The 20,132-nt window shown below is 34.2% G+C and overlaps 1 protein-coding gene across 2 annotated transcripts in view; it reads right to left on the bottom strand.

The window, feature by feature from the left end:
* Positions 1-596: 596 nt before the first annotated feature.
* The window catches only part of TRPA1 (transient receptor potential cation channel subfamily A member 1), a 32,100-nt gene continuing 12,564 nt past the window's right edge, over positions 597-20,132 (bottom strand). For both annotated transcript variants that reach the window (XM_063392628.1, XM_063392636.1), the window contains 19 exons: positions 18,581-18,680; positions 17,524-17,624; positions 16,106-16,275; positions 15,853-16,017; positions 15,084-15,198; positions 13,656-13,822; positions 12,729-12,822; positions 12,026-12,085; positions 10,994-11,092; positions 10,118-10,188; positions 9,546-9,693; positions 8,849-8,938; positions 8,462-8,631; positions 6,223-6,352; positions 5,920-6,102; positions 4,909-4,977; positions 4,177-4,287; positions 3,586-3,683; positions 597-1,686 (listed from right to left, as the gene is read on the bottom strand). In XM_063392628.1, the coding sequence (XP_063248698.1) occupies positions 1,455-1,686; positions 3,586-3,683; positions 4,177-4,287; positions 4,909-4,977; positions 5,920-6,102; positions 6,223-6,352; positions 8,462-8,631; positions 8,849-8,938; positions 9,546-9,693; positions 10,118-10,188; positions 10,994-11,092; positions 12,026-12,085; positions 12,729-12,822; positions 13,656-13,822; positions 15,084-15,198; positions 15,853-16,017; positions 16,106-16,275; positions 17,524-17,624; positions 18,581-18,680 (2,373 nt within the window). In that variant the 3' untranslated portion in view covers positions 597-1,454. The remainder of the gene's footprint in view (positions 1,687-3,585; positions 3,684-4,176; positions 4,288-4,908; positions 4,978-5,919; positions 6,103-6,222; positions 6,353-8,461; positions 8,632-8,848; positions 8,939-9,545; positions 9,694-10,117; positions 10,189-10,993; positions 11,093-12,025; positions 12,086-12,728; positions 12,823-13,655; positions 13,823-15,083; positions 15,199-15,852; positions 16,018-16,105; positions 16,276-17,523; positions 17,625-18,580; positions 18,681-20,132) is intronic.

Here is a 20,132-nt window from a genome sequence, read left to right as displayed (position 1 = left end):
CACAGACTGCCAGGAATTTAAAATCAGTGTTGCTATTACATTTTTCAAATTTGTCTCTATCCTGAGAACCTGGCCCTTCTTTCTACTGACAGAGGGAGCTGGAGATGCACAGCAGTGCAGCAAACCCAAACAGTTTAGTCACAGGAATAGATCTGACTTTAGGGGCCACAGCAATTTCAGAGACTACAGTTATATTTTTACTTTTTCTGCTCTAACTCTGCTTACATCTTCTCTCCTGTTTCACTGTGTCATACCAGGCTTGGCCCTGGAGCAGAGCTGCTTCTCCAGCAGCCTCCTCCTTTCTCTTTTACCTGGCAAGGATTTAAAGTCTCAAAGCTGGGATAGAGCAGTTGGGTGAGAAAGAATTTTGAACATCTGTGGCTATTTTAAGGCACAAGTCACACTAATTTATGGTGCATCTTCCAGTGTTTTCTGAAGAGTAGGCAAGTTCTGTACAGTGTGAATTACCTTCTGGTGACTGCCTTTTAAATAAACAGGAATCACAATTGGTTTTTATGATAAGAATTAAATTATACTAAGTTCTTAAAGAAAATGTCTAAATTCAGAAGCAGACCACAAAGCCTTACCACCACATATAGTCATAATTAGTTTATTAGCACTGGTTTTGAAACATATATCTGGGTACTTGCGCACATTTTAATTCATGTTTATTTCTAAATTTAATATATTACCATATATTACACAATGCACTGAATATTCAGTAAATGAATAATAAAACTCAAGTGCAGATTAAAGTAGCAAGGTCAGTTTTAGGTTATCAGGAAGGCCAAAATCACACTAGCAGTGTAAGGACAGCAAGTTAGTAAATGACTAATATTAAACATGTCATCCTACCATTGCTATGTGCATGCTAGTACAAATGATCCCTCTGTGAACTGCTTCCACTTATCTAGAAAAGAAAGTAGCTCATGATCCTTTTTTCCTACCTTTCAGGCCTGATCCTGCAGTCCCTACTCAGCAAAACTTCCAACACACTCTGCCAGATAAGTTCTGTACTTTTTCTTTAAGCTACACAAAGCCCATTGACTCTCTCCAAACATCTGAAAGTAAATGACTAGAATCTAATTTCTAAAAACTTCAAAATTCTAAAAATATTTGTAACAGAAAATAATGTAATTACATACACACCTAAGTGTACTAGGGCCAAATCCAGGAACAGATGTAGACAGAAGCCTTGGGAACTGCCAGGACAGCAAGGCTGGCCTCTGTTGAGTTAGGCACTTTCCTGATTAGCCAGTCACTTTTAGGATCACAGTTTTGTATGTAGACATCTCCAGTCTCCTTAAATACTGTTTTGAGCACCTGCATCCTGGTTTTGGATCTGGCCTTTTTTATACTTGAGTACATGATGCTTCACATTAACATTATGCAAAGACAATAAGTGACCCTAAAGTAGAATAAAATGATAATACAACATGATATCGTAGCCAAGTCTAGAAGAAGCTATTGTTCTTTCCTGTGCTTGGGTTAGGCACATTTGTTTTAACAGCTTTTAATACAGTATCCCATTTACTATTCTTGTGCTCTAGCTGCCTTTTCCTAAATTTGTGCTGAAATAAATCATTGCTGTCTTCATCCTCAGCCTCTGATACTATCTCCATTTTTTGGATAATCAGTTTAATGAGGTCATGTTGCTTTTCCAACAATGTTGATATATCTTTCAGCCTAAAAAGCAAACAAACAAACAAACACATCAGGCTTTTTCATTTGATTTCAAGGGACGTTTAAGTCATTAAAATTACAGATGCAAAAATTGACAGTACTTAACTTCACCCTTCTGACAGTACTTAACTAAACCCTGCTGCTAACAAAGACTGTTATCTAGAATATATTTAATTTTTCAAGTTGAAGTACTTCTCCATATTACAGGAAAAAGGATTAAAGAACAAATCTGTGGTTCTTGTGAAAAGCAACTTACTATATAGTTAAGGTAGAAGCAACTTCTCTCCCAAAATAAAGTTTTTGACTGCTCTATCAAAAGTTTTTCCTATTGACCTATTTCCTTGTCTGGTGAGAAAAAGACCAGAGTTGCAATGGCAATTAAGCTACTAAAAACATTTAGTGAAATTCACAACTACTTTTACAGCATATGGGAAATACTGATGAGGCACTTACTAATCTTTTTCAAAGTGCTATCCAAAGTGCAATTGATGCAATTAAGTAGTTAAACTAAGTTAGCATCACACATACAGAACATAGTATCTGTTATCTTGAAAGAAACAGTGACAGAAATGGGAACTGTGACTAGAAACTGTCTTTATCAAGCTACCAAACAGGCATTTTGAAAATCCACTTTTCTGAATGTCTAGACTCACAAAATTACAACACAAAATCTAGTGTGACTGAAAAGGTTCTTTGTGAAGAAGAGTTGGGGGGCTCTAGATGTAGTTTGGTTTTTCACTTTTTTTTTTTTTTTTTTTTTTTTTTTTTTTTTTTTTTTTGGGGGGGTAGTGTTTGGGGTTTTTTTCAGTTTTTTTCTTTCTTTTTGCTTTTTTTTAACAAGAAATGGTAATGCATCTTAAAGTACATGAAAATCCCAATAATTAAAATGCAAAGCAAAAGAAAGCCCTGCCCCAAACCAAAACACAAAAACACAAAAATACATACACCCAGTACTGACACTGGCTCCAGGAGTAACTGAATTCTGTTTTGAACTCTGATAACAAAAACACATTGGCAAAGTAATAAGAGTTTTCAGTCAATATTTTCAGAGTAGTAAAAATGATTTTCCATAATGATATGGTCACAAGTTATTCTATGGCAAATAATTTTATATATTATAGTTTTCTTCCTCCTCTGTATGAAAAAAATCACAACCAAGAAAGACTGTTTTATGCTGTTTTATAATATATTCATGTAGTGTTCATTTGAAGAAAGATTTGCTAAAGTCCATGATCTGCCTATATCTGCAGGGTGTATCTCACTCTGCTTCAACTCTTGGTGAGTCTTTCACTCAAAAAAATACTCATTTTGAATCTGTGCAGGAAGACAAAAAATTGGTAGATTAAAAAAAAAAAAGGGAAAGAAAAGGAAAAAAAAAAAAGAGAAGAAAGTGCAGGGGAAAGTGAGACTGAGTGAAAAACAATACATTTTTCTAGCTGTACACTCAAATAAAGCTTTTTTGAAACCATTCTTATGGATATGTTGGTATGGTGAGTAAGTCAAGAGTGTACAAAGAATTCCTTCCAATATTTGGGAAATATGATTTGCTCACGGAAGAATCAAGACACCAATCCATTTTTGGGGAAACAATCTGAATCTGATTTACCCAGCAGAAAGTCAGTAACAGATTGTGTATGCTTGCAAATCAACTGGAATTACATTGCTTGGGAGTTCCAAATAACCTTTGAAAACCTCCATATGCAAATATCTAAAATGAAAATGCATCTTCCCCATTACTTCAGATTACTTTAATGAGCAACAAGCTGTGCTGGTTTGGGCTGGGGACATGGAATTTTACTTTTTACATACAGTATGAAGCTTTAAAATGCTTTTTAAAATAGGAGTATGTTTGTAATATTAGTTCTACTTATTTTTACAACTGTAAAGTATCACCAAAAATACCTGTATTTCTGCTTCAGAACCTCCAATTCTAGTGTTGCATCAGGGCTCTGTGCATATGTGGTAGAGTCCTCACACCCAAAGCAGTATTGGAACACGCTCTAAACAAAACATGAAACCAAACTTAATTAGATCATATAGTCTGACAATAGATTAAATATGTGAACAGTAAGTCTTTACACAGTGTTAACATTGAAAAGACTTTCTGTTATAATGTTGTTTTTCTTATATATTAAAACACTTGTTTTTCAAAATTTTGTTTTATAAGAAAATTTAGTCTATCAACAACAGCTCAAGTAAAGGAAGAAAAGCCAAGAGAGAGTAATTCTACTTTTTTATCTGAACATCTTTTGTAGCTTGTCTCACTTCATAAAGTTACAGTTCACTGAGTATTCAAACACTAACTTTGCCTGAATACAGCTGCGCTCAAACTGATTTATCATTTTCACTGACCTTAGTCAATGTCTAATCACAATTCCCTTGATATCAGTTAATGATTGAGTCTAATAACATAACGTCCTTAGCAATGTGTGTACAAAGTCAATCATATCCCTTTTTGGTAAGAATTCTTCTCTCTAATATTCACTGTCTTACCATAAATCCACAGTATCTCGGCCTGTTGGGATACACAGTGATGGATTCCTGGTCCACCCGACTCAAGAACCAAAATGGCAGCTTCTTCTCCAAGTTGGTATGAAGATTAACCTAAATGTAGTTTTGCATTTAGAATGAGATACATTGTCTTAAGATAAATAGACATTATATTTGAAAATAACCATCATGCCATTATATTCAATTCACTAGTACTACCCCACATTGCAAACAGTGGTATGATATTTGAATAGTCCAGCCCAGGCACCAAAACACCATGGTCATACCAGTATTGAGTATCTTAGCAGAATTTGTTACGTGGAGTAATAGATGTGGACTCTTTTAACTAATGGGAATTTAGCATAGAAGAACAAATTCAGTATCCTTTTGATTTTTGTGTACCTTCTTTCTACTGCATAGGGTCTCTGTTAAAAGACAATTGCTATTTCAAGGATTGCAGTGACTGATTTTGAGGTTCTGGTTTTGGAAAAACTCAGAATTTCTTGAACTGATGGTTGAAAAATTCCTTAGAAAGGAATTTGCTTGTGCACTTCCTTGGCAATGACTCATATGAGTGAAAATGAGATTCAGAATAAGATGCCATGTTCACCAATTTGCTTTAGAGATATCCTAAGAGAGTTAGGAATGTGAAGACAAATCAACTAATTATCTAAATGGGATTCTAGCAATGATATGTACTTCCAATATTTGATGCTTTCATGGTGTGTTACTCACCTGCATTGCAATCCTTTTGAGTGCAGCATATTTTTGTACTTCAGCGATATCACCAACAGCCAAACCAATCTGGAAAAAAAAAAGTTTTATTATCTATTTTTTCACAGTTTGTGATTTCATTTGTATTTCTAATGCATACTTAAATAAAAAATATTCTGGAGTTAATTTGTTTTTTCACTTGAATTTGGAAATATTTTTTTCATATTTGGAAAATATGTATTAATAAATGTGGAGAGTGTTTTTACTGAAACACTCTGTTGGTAAGGCACTGAAGTGCTAATTTTGCCAAGAATAACATCCCTTCTCTTATATTCTTTATTACTGCTGTAATGTTAAGAAACAGGTTGATCTCTTGATTAAGTAGGATCATGGCTGCAATAAATAAGTTTAAAAAACATGAGCTGTTTAATTGCTCAGCTCATGTGAAAATGTGATTTCCTAAATACAAACTATATTCAATGGAACATGGCTGAAGATATATTATATACTTTCCCCCTTTTTCATCATTATCATGTTTTCTGATTCTTAACATTCAGGTCAGGTTTGTTAGTTAGTTCTAACACTACTTCTGATTGCTGTTTTGTGTGCAATGAAGATTTGAGTTTGGGCTTTTTGGGCTTTATTTTTTTTAAAATTTAAATTATTGTTAGCATTAGGTTATGATACAAGAGATTCAATAAAAATCATTGTTCCCCCATTTTCTTGATCAAGACCTCAGAATAATACATTGCAGCTCCATTTCAAATTATTACCTAAATTTTATTACATTAATTAAATATTACAGTTATTACCTAAAGATATACAAAATACTCCTGCAAAAGTGAGCTGTGGAAAAATACTCATAGCAGTAAACTGGATGGAAAACAAGTGCAGAGAATGGGGATATTTTAATATTTTACTAAAAATATCTGTTAAATAATGAATGGTTATCACACTGAAGTAATGCTATACACTCGAACTCTATATACTCTTGTTTAACCACTTTTGTATATTAATAAATAGCTTACTTACTAGCAAGTTCATAAGAAGGATTGGAATAAGCAAGGTAAATATGATGAGAACTGTGTAACTCAGGAATGGATATGGCAATTCATTGCTTAGTAAAGGATCAAGGAATGCATCATGGTAATTAATGTCTCCCAGCATCATTGCAAACGTCTTCATTACGGAAAGCAGAGGTGTGCTGTATGTTTGCTGCAAAAAGAAATATCAAAAGAAAGAAAAAACCCAGCTGATTAAATTTGTAAAAGTCTTGAGATGCTTTAGTCAAAGATAATATTTATAATAACAGCTTAACTGTATTATTGAACTAACCTGTGAACCCAGAAGGACAAAGAAACTCAGCCCAAAGGCCAATATCAGGAAAAAGAAAACCACAGCAATCCGAATCAAAGTCCTCAAAATTTCCCAGAACATCACAACATAGATTCCATAGTTCTCAAATCTAGGCAATAAGTAAACAAAAAAAGATACAGAATTAGTCATAGAACCACTTAGTTTGGAAAAGACTTTTAAGATAATCATCTCCAACTATTAATCTAGCACTGCCAAGTGTACCCCAAAACCATTAAATACTAATGAAGTTAAGAGTCCCTTGCTGTTATTTATGTAAGCCAGTAAGTAATGCTGGTTTTCATCTGTGGAAAGAGACACTGCCTCTCTGAGAGATTCTGTGATGGTCATAAACCTATTTACTTTCACATCCAAAAGAGTGCAAATGATCCTACTCACAGCAACTTAAACTGTGTAATCTTTTATTTTAATGCACAAGAGCAATGTTCAGCATAGTATTTTTCATGGACAACATTTCTTTTCTCCATAGGCATAGGCAGTACAGTATTGTACCACTGCTGCATTCAGAATAAAAACACTAGCAAATATCCAACTTTTTTCTGCTTTTCAAAGCAAAGTAGCAACCAGAACAAAAGACAACTGGCACCATAATCTACATAGCAGCCACACACCTGATTTAAAAGATTTCACTTTTTACAAGATGTGAAACAAATGTGACGTAGTTTTAGTGTAATACAAAGAATGGTAAACAAGCAAACAAAAAGAAACACACTGCTCAGGAAGAGAAGGAGAATAGTGTAATTTTAACACACCTGTGTTTCCAACAACAGTCTGTTGTTGGCAAGCCTCTCCTATTCTTGGTTAACACAAAAACTAAATCTCAGAACAGGAATTATCATGAAGCAGATTGAATTACTTTTACTTTCAAACCTGAACTTCGGGATCTATGTCCTCTCTCAAATCCAAGGAACAAGAGATTTTTTATGCTACTACAGTAGCAACTGTGAAAATCCCTATGCATGTCTTTCACTCTGAACCATTACGTGCAAGACTGAAAAGGTCAAGCTGGAAATAAAGCAAACCTGATCTTCTCTTACTTATTCAGCATTTATTAGTCAAAATTCAGTTCAAGTCATTGGAATCACAGGTTGCTTTGGGAAAGGACAGCCAAAATGAGTTAGAAAAATCACGTGCAGAGTTCTCCTGCTACGCACTTGAAAAAACAGTCAGGCCAGGAAGGCATTTCATCCAACGGCAGAAGAAAGCTTGCACAATCATCTGTTTACTTTTTGCTGTTTAGGTTGAACCCCCATTTTGCCCGGTGCAGACAGGACACACCCATTCATCAGTGGTCTAAGGTCAGACATGGTGAGGACAAGGTTTGCAGCAGAGGCAAGACCATAAAGGCACTCTCCTTTGACATTAATTCTGTTTACAAACCATGTCCTTAAACATCCCTACTACTGTAAAACAACGCTGAAATTAATCAGCAAATGTTGTGTTTGTCTGTCTGCAGTATTTCACAGGAGGGATTAGTGCATGTATACCATAAGAACTGGAAGAATATTTATGCAGTGTTATCACATGCAGTCCTGCTCAGGCACAAATGTGTTTAATTTATTAGTCTTAAGCACTACACCCACACTTTGTTTCCTCCACCCAGATCTCCTGCAGTTCATAATCCTTGGACACTATTGTACCAGTGACAAGATTTAAGATAATTAAGGGCAATAAACAGACCTCAAATGAAGAAATAATACCATCCATTGTAATTCTTTTACAGGACACATGTTATATGGAATTTATGGTATAAAGAAGTGAGGAGTGCCATTTAATATGGGAAATGATAAAAGAATTTACATTCTCCCAGGTATTACTCATAAAACCTGACTTCCTTATGCCTTTCATAATTCATATCCTTCCAGGTTCTTTTAAAGTCAAAGTCTATACAGTGTACTGACATGATTTTAAAAAGAAAAAATTAAGCCTGGCTATGCTTAATTAACATTAAAATCAACACTGTTATTTCTATAGTTGCAATAACATATGTTGTGATATGCTACATGAAAAACACTCAAAACAACTTTACAGTTCATCACATGTAAAAAATTCCTATGGTCCTAATCTGGAAACTTGTCTAGATTGAAAAAAATAAAAATACAAAATGAGACTCTCAAGCTTGATCAGTCACAAGTTAGGATATGTAAAATATCTGAACATATTAAAATATTTTATTGTAAAGCCTGTAAAAAAATTTTACCGTTGAAGATAAAGCAGGAAGTTCATCCAAGACAAGTATACAGCAATTGCTCCACATTCCCATTGCAAATGAGCTGGTGTATTAATAAATAAAGAAGACACAAAAATTATGCTTGTAGTATAAATGGTCCAGTCCAGTAGATTGGAGTAATCCAACAAATATTTCAATTTCTAGGATTTAAGAGAGAAAGATTAATATTTACAAGTCATCCATCATTAAAACACTGAATTCAATACACTATTTAAATTCTCTTCTCAGTTTTAATCTCTCTCTATATAAATTAAAAAGTATAAATTGGCATCTCCCTTCTAATCAGGAAAAGCCCAGATTAATTCCAATATCATGCAAGCACACTTTCTGATTAATGTTATTTTTCTGTGTACTTACCTGCTGAATCAGCTGAAATATTTCTTTGCAGATGCCCAGTAAACTCATAATTAAAACTAAACACATACACACCCTAGTGAAGTATGAGTCCTGAAACAAAAATCAGAGCACAAAAGAAATTAGAAATTATTGAAAGAACGTTCATCTCTACCTATTGTACAAAAATTATATTGCCAAGTTAAGTAACCCTGTTAGCTTGTGTCATATACTTATTACTGTCTAAATTCTGTTCTACTAATATTTATTGTGAAATCCACGTACTGGGTTGGGCTGTACATGTGATTCTCATGAATTTTTCATATATCAGGATATCTTCATGAACCTTTTATATCCCTTCAGTTTATTTTATTTCATATTTCTACTAGCATATCCTTTTTGACTTCCTGTTTCAGTTCTATGCATTTTCTATAATGTGATTATTTTTTCTTCAATATTAAACAAATTTTGTTCACTTCAGGGAAAAGAGTGAAGTACCCATGTACTTCAGTACCAAATATGGATTTCTCAGGAAAAAAGTAAAAATAAGAAGTGAGAACTGAAAATTATCTGAAGGGGTTGCTGCTGAATGTTTAGAAATACACACGTCAATTTTATTTCCTAGAGTTGCTGGATCATGAATTAATCTAGAAATTATTTAAATAATCATACCTTTTTGCTATAAAAATCCTAAACATTTTGTGACTACTCATAAAAGTACCTCATATTCTAATGGTCTGGCTTCGTAGAGCTCTGTTCCATTCAAAGGTCTTCCTGGTTGTATGTGAGTGACCAGAAGAGTCAGTGGGATGAGACCAAGAGAATATATGCCTAAATTCATTAGATGTGCTCGAAACCCATAGGCCATCCTTGAAAGTGAGAATGTCACAGTTACAACACTTTTCAAACTGAGAAGAGCATGCATTCAAATTTAACAGCCAACAATGTCTTCAAGATGAGGAAATAAACATTTCTTGAAATGTCCCTTTGTGATGAATGTGTTCATCAGTTATCTGGACAAAAGTGTATTTGCCCCTCTGAAATACTGTTCCTTTCATTTTTAACTTGGCAACCTTTTCACATATTTTTGCAATAAAGAGAAAACAAAGATAGTAGTTGCCTTTGTTGTAAATATCCAAAAAATCTTTACTCAATACTAAGTTGCACTTTATGGAAAAGACATTTGCTCAGACAACTCTACAAATATGGACATTTTAATAAACAACTTTCAGGCACAATAGTCTTTATCTCGACATGCAGTATTGTATTTTATATCCATTAAAACAGACCAACCATTTCATAAGCAAATATTCTTTGCACACAGGATGACTGAGTAGCTCCATGCGATTGTGGCGTACCATGGCCTACAAAACACAAATATAGATGGGTCAAACCTAATTCATCTAGTCCACAAAGTGCTTACAAAACAGGCTAGGCAACCTTTTTTACCTGACTATTAGCCTAATGAAAAGTAAAATGTGTGTAAGATATTGCAAAGTTCTTTTGCTTAAGCACTTTGGCCCAAACCCATCACTATCTTGCCCTCTCTGCCTGCTAAGGCATTCAGCTTCTCTGCTGGGGCTCTGTTAGTCTCTTTCAAGCTTCAAAAACTATACAGACTATTTTCAACTATACCTATGAGACCACACCTTTACAATTAATGAGAAAATTATGAATTTAATTGTTATTAGGCAGTACAACAACTAATTGCCAACAGGAATCCCAAAAAATAAGCACATTAAGCCAGAAAGTTTGTTACATAAACATTTTCTGACAATGAATGAGAGAACAGATTTACAATGAAAAAAACAGCAAATTTGTTTCAAGCATCATAACTATTTTTCAATTAGCATATTAAAGAAATCAGCCTGTCAGGTTTTTAAGTGCCTTACATTCCAGTGCATGGTCACTACAATGCTGGAGTGTGGTTTTCTTTGATGTGCTACCTACACATACAGCACAATATCTTGAGCATTCATAGTCTTATCTAAACGTAAAAGAAATTTTATTTATTACTTAGAAAATTGGCCCAGACTTAATTTCAATATACTTTTAATATACAGAGTTACGGGCTTTGGATAAGAAATATTATGATGAAAAATTCAAACCTCTTTATTTTATCTAAACCAACACAGCAGGCAATGATGTCAGAGTAAAACTAGAACTTACATTTAAAGTGGTAAGTGGTTCATAGAAAATATCTTCACCATCCTTTACTTTCTTGTTAAGTGTCAAGGGACACTGAAGATATCTGAAGTTATATTCAATCTGTATAACACACATTAACCAGAATTTAAATATAATGAAAATTATTATCTCAGTCTTAGATTGTGTTCTTAATACAAAAAAGGCTATCCTTTAGAGAAAAGAAAAGCATATTGTGTGAAGGTAGTCAGAATCAAGATGTGTATTCATTGTTAGCTAAACATATGCCATCAAGATACACATCTGTTACTGCAAGATGTTTAAACAAACAGCCATTTTGAATTGTAAAATAAAAAGTGCACTTTTCTTGCTAAAATGTTACTATGAAGAAAGGTCATTTTCATAACTGTGATTTGTTTTAATGCCGACTTTAAAGAAAAGCTTGTCTTTAAAAGTTCTATGGCTTTGAAAATACAATATAAAGAAAATGCACAGTAGCAAAAAGTTTGCAAGTTTTCTGTTAATGATGTAGACACAATCCAAGATCATAATTGGTAAGGTGGTTTTCAATATGGTTTCAAAGGTAACATAACTGGAGAACATTCATGTCTCCCTAGCGTTAAAAGCAATCTACTTCTTAAGATTTTGGACAAGTATTTACAAAACAAAGAAACATGTTGAACTCTAAATTATTGATGACAATTGCACTACCCATTTTAAGCATACTTTTGATATGCATAAGTAGATATTATCTATCTTCTCTCACTGCTATTTTGAAATACCCACAACCTCTGACACCTAGCTTGATTGCAATAATTGACACTGCAAACATCCAGTTTATGGATTATAGAAGTTTAATGTCACACTTATTAAAATACATAAGCATGAAGATTACAGAAACTGAACTTTGTCCAAAGGATAAAATAAGATCTGTCTCCTGTGTTCTGTGTTAAGATCTGAGATTCATCTACAATTGCACCTTACATATATATGAACTTGACATGTACATTGAAATATATGTGTTGTGTAGTTTTCCAGACCTTTTCGTGTACTTACATAGAAGTCTCGACTTGTCTTTTCCTCTGAAGACTCAATTATGCAGTTGTCCAACACCAGCTTTGCAGATGAACAGAAAAGTGAATTAAGGTGATACAGACAATGTTCAACAGAAAGAAAGTGTCAGAACAGAAGAAAATGACTGTCAAATGCAAGGATCAGCTAACAGAAGTGATGACTCAGTCAGATTTTATGATGTATGTTTTGAAGACATAAAATTCCAGAGTTTTCATGTAGGAGTTCAATATAAATGCAGTTTACAAGCTACATGCTAGTTTACAAGTATGAAGTGTGAATAGTTTATGGATACATAGATACCAAGTCAGTTGATATTTTAAAAACACTTAAAACAGTTGCTATTTAAAAAACATTTCTGTTGTGTCCTTTAGCAGTTAGCTAAGAGAGTGAAAATATCTCAGATGATTTAGAACCCAATTCCCTTATGACTTTCACTACATTTATACATAATTTTCAAATTACTTTTATTACTCCATTGATCTCAGCAAGCTAAGAACTTTTCTAATACTGAAGAACGTAAGCTGGACAAGCTGAGACTATCACTAAAATACTATTCAATAATTTTGTGAACTTATTTCTATTTTATAATAACACATATTTGTGAGCACAACAACCAGAAAAATGAATGCAGCAAAACTGAAGTTATTTTGTGAAGTCATTTCTGTAATATGTGCAGAAAACTTACTTTAAATGAATCAGGAAGATACTCAACCATTTCCAGCAAAGGACATTTATTGGCACTGGAATAATGAGAGAAAGTCACAACAGCTTCTTCCCATCTGCAAAAAATTATTTCAGATAATGGAAAAATTAATTAATTTCTTCTGTTTCAAATTAACTACTTTTAGAATATTTGAGTTTTATTTGAGATATTGAAAATCGTAACTTATAACAATTTTATGCATTATTAAATGGAAACTAAGCTGTTTAGGGAGAAGCTGAGTAATGTTCTGGATACTTCTGTAAGAATGATTCATGTTAAATTCTGTTATCAATTAAACAGAAATGTTTCAACTATGCTAAGGCCTCCTAAAAAATATGAAACTGGAATGAACTTTGGAATCTTGGGTTACAAAATTAGGCAAGTAATAATAAATACAGTCAAATCCTGTAAGTGTTCCTGAAAAGATGTTATCATTAGGCAATAGTGCATTGCTTTACTCCGAAAGTGGGGTTTCACTATACCTTAAACTAAAATATTCTAAACTGCAATTGAAATGCCACATTTTAAAATACTGCAACATTTAAAATCATGATTTTAAATTAAGTCTCTTGAATGACTTCAGCTGTTTTCACATTTTGATTAAAATTCTACATGCACTTTAGCATGTGAAAGTCAAAATTATTTCTGATAGCTTCTACATGTTTTTTACACACAGAATCCAAATACTCAGTGTAATATGACAAACAACATGCCACATGTCTGATGTCCATTACAATTATTCCATTTTTTATTTGTGCTCATTAGAACAGGACATAACCTCTGGAATTTTAAAGTAAGTACTCAGTTTTGCTTATTAAACTACAGATTTTCAGAATTTAACTCATTTAAGAAAACCAAAACAAAACACTTGGGTAAATAAATTCAAGAAGCATTTTCTGTACACTTTACCTTTTGTGCAAAATGACAGCAGACACCACGTCTTTTCTCCTATTGTGTATTGCTTCATGGAAAAAAGAAGCCACTGCTTTGTTGAACAGAATTTTTGCACCGTAGTCAAGAAGCAACCTCACTGCTTTTGCATGTCCTTCTCGTGCTGCCAAGTGCAAAGCTGTGTTCTGTGCAGACAGGCAGTACAGCAGTACATGAGTAATTAAAAAAAAAGAAGCACATTTCAGTGCTTCCCCACTTTGAAAAGCCACATGCTTTTCTCAGCTGCAGGTCTAGAATGTTTTTACTAGCAACACAAAGCATCAGAATGTTGTCAGAGATTCTGATGGAGATTACAGACATGTTCTTCATGTTTATAGCTGCAGTAGGGCAAAATCTGAAGAGGGAACTCACTGTAGGTATGAAAAGCCAATTCATTAATATATTTTAGTTTTGTAATCAACAAACTGCAAGTCACAAGTGTGTAAAAATGACGGTATCTACAGACACAGAACACCTGCATTTGATAATCCAGAAGAGAAGCATCCAATTATATCCAGATGTGCTCATATAAAAAAATGTGGAAGGAAATCTGAGGGTGTAATTATGTAAGTGGAACATTTATTTTTTCTTTTGTGTTTTCATAAAAGTAAAGAAATCAGTGCTTTAGGAATTGAGTTACACTGAAACTGACTTTTGAGAGTCTTCTGAATGCACACAGATTTTTCTGACTGAAATTAAGAACTTCTCATAAATTGAAATTAAGGCTTGTCATAAATTTATGGTCAAGATTTGTTTCTATTCTAGTAATTCTAAATGTTTTCAACACCAGTTCTCAAAGGAATTAGCAGCAGCTTCTATGTTGGGAACTGAACGGGTCTTTAAAATGATCACCCTATATTTCTGATGGGACAGGTTCATACAAGAGGCCTTCAACCCAAGAAAGGGATTCTGTCTTGACCTAAGACACACTGCAATTCTCCAAACTCCAGAGCAAGATAGATGCTGTTTTTGCTGGACATCATTGTGCAGGGGATTAAAACAATATGTTAATGAGCTATAGCTGATATCAGATTTTTTCACATCTGTGTAAGTTGAGTAAATTTGCATTACCAATGTTTGTACTACATTGCTAAAATATCCTTGTATTGTATAGGGGGCAAGAGGGACATGTCTAATACATTCAGTGTTTCATGTTTTCAATTAGGCTATTTGAATCTTTTTTGTCTCCCATATAAAAGAATTGGATAACAATTCTTTACTAACAATTATATTAATATATTTATCCAAGAAATCTTTTAACAATGGTGAAATATAACAGCACTGAGTCTGCTACAGGCAATAAAATATTACACAATATAATGCACAGTGGAAAACTACTAATAGCATAGCCCTGACCTTTTGTCTAGAAGTAACAACAGACAGGAAATAAATAATGTTAACACATACCCCTTCTTCATCCACTCTGTCAGTACACTTCACATTAGTGTCCAAAATGATCTGCATTGTGCGAGTGTATCCTCCGAAGGCAGCATGGTGCAGGGCTGTCCAGCCTTTATAATCACTTACATGTAATGGCATAAAATTAGAAATTACAAATAAAAAAAGCTTTTTATAAATTTAAAATGAAAGTAAATGCCTGCTGCTTTGACTCAGACCTCTTTCCTTTGGCATGACTACTACAGATATGTCCATACATTGTGTGAACTATGATGATCTGTGATGATCAATGCATCATTCAGAAGTAAAAGGTTAAACTCAACAATGGTACTTAGATCTCTCCCTCTTCATCTGTTTCTGAGATCTGAGGATCTTTGACCTGAGGGCAGGACTTGAGTATAAGGCAGAATGCCTGTGAAACACCAGTCCTAAGAAACCCCACTCACACCTGAAAGTGAAGCTGAAATAGTTGTAATATTTCCAAACCAATTTTTTTTCATGAAAATGTTCAATATTTTTTTTTCAGTTGGATTTAGAGAAACCTCAGTCCTCCCAGCATTAGAAGCCTTGGTTTTACAGCTAGCCATGATTCTCTGTGTTACAACTATTTTATAACCAGGCTCTTATACTGTATGCTTGTACTTGCATATATTAATGTAATAATTATTTTAATATACTGTACTTATATTTATATTGCATTAACTTCCCAGCAGATGAACATAAAACGTTGGGGAATAGGGAGTTTTTTGGCTCAATGAATGAAAATCTGTATACTTACCAGAGGAAGAGAGCCCCTCTCTTCAGAAGAAACTGAACTACCTTCTCATGACCATTTTGGGCTGCCAAATGAAGGGGAGTCATTCCCTTCTTATCACCTTCATTCAGAAGTCTTGTGTCTTTCATATCCCTTATAAGCCGCTGACAAGTGTTGATGCGCCCATAGCTTTGCAAGATACACACAGAAATTCATGTCAAAAACACAGGGGTGAAAACCATGGCACGGATTCCACTGCCCAGACTGTGCTACTAACCTGGCAGCAAAGTGTAATGGTGACTTCTTGTCCCTGCTCTTAGAGTAGATGGAAACGTTGAGGCTGAGTAAATTATTTACAGAGAGGGCCACACCTTGTCTGCATGCATAATGCAAGGGAGTGCATCCTTCATTATCTTCATCCACGACAAGATTTTTAATATGTTCCATCTGTTATCCCCCAGGAAGTACCCAAAAACAAAAGCACAGAATTACATCTATATCTCTTCTGCTCCATAGTTCACAATAGCTTGCAACAATAGGATTAATACTCTAAAGCAGTATGTAAAAATAAGAAATAAACTTAAGTAAAAGTAAATTTAGGAAGAAAGAGCCCTTTTTTAATCTGGTGGTTTGTGGGTCACCATTTTTTCAAAAGACTACTCTTCAAAGAACACAGGAGTTTGCCATCCTGCATCCTTACTGCAACCTATCCACAGCACAATAAAGGAAAATTTTCTTTGCTGACATTCCAACATAATGCTCACTGCTGGCAGCAGAAGGCTTGCACCAAACATAAAGGCAGTCCTATAGTCTATACTCAGTAGCAAAACCTCTGACTGTCAAAACCCAGCAGTTCACTGGCTTACAGTGTAAATTTATTTCCCTTGTTTCTCTTTTTCATCTTCATTTCCCCATTTTCCTTGCCTAACACTATCCTTAAACACTTTCTTAAAGCAACTAAAAACTCCTCCCACTGCCTGACCCACTTATTTGTCTGAATTATTAATATGATCAATAATCAGAAAGTCAGTGCAGAGAACTGAGAGTTATCATCACTGTTTTAAAACTGATTCACTACATCTGCTGAAAAGGGAGGTTAGATCCATTCTAATTGCAGTCACAGGTGTTCACAGATTTCAGCACGTGTTGTAAGATGAGTTATATTTGATTCACATTTAAAAGGCTATTTCTGGAGCTCTGGAGGCCAGTAAATTTAATTTTTTCAGGCAAGCTTATGTTTGAAACATAAATATATTTTTAAAAACCAAATCCAAGACTTCATTATGGTCCAGTCCATACAAAGCTCCTGCAGAGTATGCTGCAAACTATTTAAAAAGTTCTAAACCTTGACTAATTATGAGCATGTCTCCTGGTTTTACTGCATGCAAGCTGGGAAAATAGAAGGGAAAAGTTCTATATTTTATTGCCTACCTCTTGAGCTATTCAATCCCCCAACAGCAAAATAATTTATGGGATTATGTTATTCCTTTGCCTGGCAATAAGAAAACTGTATTATTGGCTTGAAATGTTTTCATAAGAGATATGTGATATGTACCTCTTCAAACCGGTTTCTGTGACACTGGGCTGTTTAACAAGTATCATGAATTTTTACAACCATGCCAACATAAAATGGTAGTTGCTTTTTTCTTTACAATTTCCTAGTAAGGGAAAGACATCAATTGATCCTTACTGTACCTGCAGATATTTCTCATTCAGATGCTGTAATCCTCCAGGCTGCAATACGGTCAAATGCAAGAAATTCCGACCAAGATGATCTTTTAATGATACATTTGCTCCTAAATAAATATGGAAATAAATGCCAGCAACTTCAAAACTTCTGGTTCTTGGCACTTCATAATGATACTTAAGACAAAGGAATAAATGTTGAACAAATGTTGAACGAATGTTTATTAATCTATAAAATTTTATAAAGTAATTTTTATAGATCTATAGAATATTCTTTCAAGTGGACCTTGTAATGTATAATTATGCTTCCCAGAAAAACCCCATCCCTACTGAAACTCAGCTTTCATCATTTTCTTGTATGTATGCATTTTGTATTTCATTGCAGCACTAAGTTTTATATGGGGCACTTATATTTCAAGACACTGATCACCCATACATCAAGAGGAAATTTAAAGGTGAAGATAGTGACCTCTTCTGATCTTTAAAGCTGTAACCTTTTTACAGCTTCAAAACTTACTGTAAGACTTTCAAAGAAAATCGGTTATGCTATTAACAAGAGGAAATACAGTAATAATCACTAACTTGCACCAAAATGAAGTAGATGAAAGATATTGCTCAAACATTTTCAAGGTGACAGTGATATTATAAAGCCACAGGTAAGTATTAAATGGTGAGCTTTAACATTTAAGCACAGCTGGTATGAAGCACAGCTCTGTTTTAAGTGGTGTGTTTATCCTGCAGTTCTGCTTACTTTGTCAGCTGCTGAGGAGTGCCAGTGCCACCTCCACCTTGAGAAGCGTGACACGAGCCACACACATTCCTCTACAGCCTGTTCATGCTGTAGTGAAAGGGCTGATACCACCACACCAATTCCTCCTTCATCTCAGGGATACCTGAGATAAAACACCAGTCTGCAGCTGCTTAGCTCAGCTGCTCCTGCGCTGGATGCTCAAGTATTGAATTCAAATTGAGAGGGAAGCTGGACGCAGAATTTTAAAATGAATGAACTCTGCTCAAAGGAAGTATATATACATATATATACAGTACGTGTATATTCCTTTTTTACCTTTTGAAAGCAGTAAATTCACAATTTTCCATGATGCACAGGAAGTGGCCAGCAGAAGTGGGGATCGACCTTCTATGTCAACACTATCAATATTAGCCCCCTGAGAAAAAGAATTCCAAGGTTATGGTGAATAATGAGTAAATGAAACTTTCAAATGGTGCTGCCATTTATAAGCACAGCAGAAATACAGGCATTCTTAGTAATTCCAGATGGTCCAGATAAGTCATTCCACATTACATAAATAAATAAACACATTATATCTCTATAAAACTGCTAGGTTTTCTAACAGTCAGCCACAGTCCAGTCATCTATATATAAAAATTCAGATGCCAAGATAATAGTGGCCTACTTCTAGGTATATTGAACTTACAGCTTATGATTTTTGTTAGAGAAGTTTCCATGTATTTAAATTCTCAATATAAAATTCTAACTTGAAAATACCAGGATTGACCCTATGGAAAAATGCAAAAATCGTAGCCCTTTGAATGATGTGTTCCTACCTATCAAACAATTACCAGAAAAAGTTCTTCCTAAACCTGTACACTGTATGAACATGATTCAGGAAGTAATGCATCCAGAAATTAGTACAGTGAAATCTGCACAGCTCGATTTGCATTGGTGTTGTATCCTTCAGCATAAGTGATTTGAGCCAAGTCCATTTTGATGCCAAAGCAGCTGTATCAACAGGGGGCATATTTTTATTCTCTTTTGTCTCCTTTTGCACTGACACATATTGCTAGGACTGTATGATCACTATAGCCACAGTATCACTATGGTCATATCAGCAAAGTACTACTATAAGCACAAACATATCTATCTAAAATATCCCACCAAGGGAGCAGGAACACACACACAAACGAACCAATGACATGTATGTAGATTTTATGATGGTTTAGATATCATTTTTTTCCGGATACTGAGTTGCAACTCAAACTTAATGAGTTGAACAAAGTACACAAAAAAAAAATCAATTTTATTTTAGATATTATTCAAAGATGATTGAAAAAAAAATCAATGGCGGTTTTTCCATTAACTTGAACCATCATTGGGTCCAGTCTTAATTTGAGAGAGAATTAATCACAATCCTGAGCAATATTTACTTTCTAGGATGGTAACACCTGTAATGTAGTAATAAGAAGCACATAATAAATGTGCAATGATTACCACAGAGAACAGGAAACTTCCAATGAATGTTCATTAAATGCATGGAAGTAACACATGCAAGACCCTTTCTCCATTTATCTTTCTACAAGGTCAGACAACATCTTAAATTTTTTCTTTCATCAAGAATCAGTCCTTTTTTATGCAAATGTCTCATTTATTTCAATGAATACAGGGCAGCAATTTCCAGTTCCTTATGTAATATTTAATCACCTTCCCACCAGCTAACGTAATTGTTCAGCTTTCAGTAAAATGAATTTGGCAGCATTCATAATTACTTATCAAAGTAAGAAGTAACTTGCCACACATATTTACCTCATTTACGATACAGCTGAATTAAGAGTTTGTAAAATAGTTTCTGAACTCCATTTAATATTCCATTTCTGTTGTC

The sequence above is a fragment of the Prinia subflava genome, chromosome 1 (genome assembly GCF_021018805.1).
Source record: "Prinia subflava isolate CZ2003 ecotype Zambia chromosome 1, Cam_Psub_1.2, whole genome shotgun sequence".
In the NCBI taxonomy this organism is placed as follows: Eukaryota; Metazoa; Chordata; class Aves; order Passeriformes; family Cisticolidae; genus Prinia; species Prinia subflava.
Note: the sequence above shows the minus strand (reverse complement) of the source record. Positions and strands in the feature narration are given on the sequence as shown.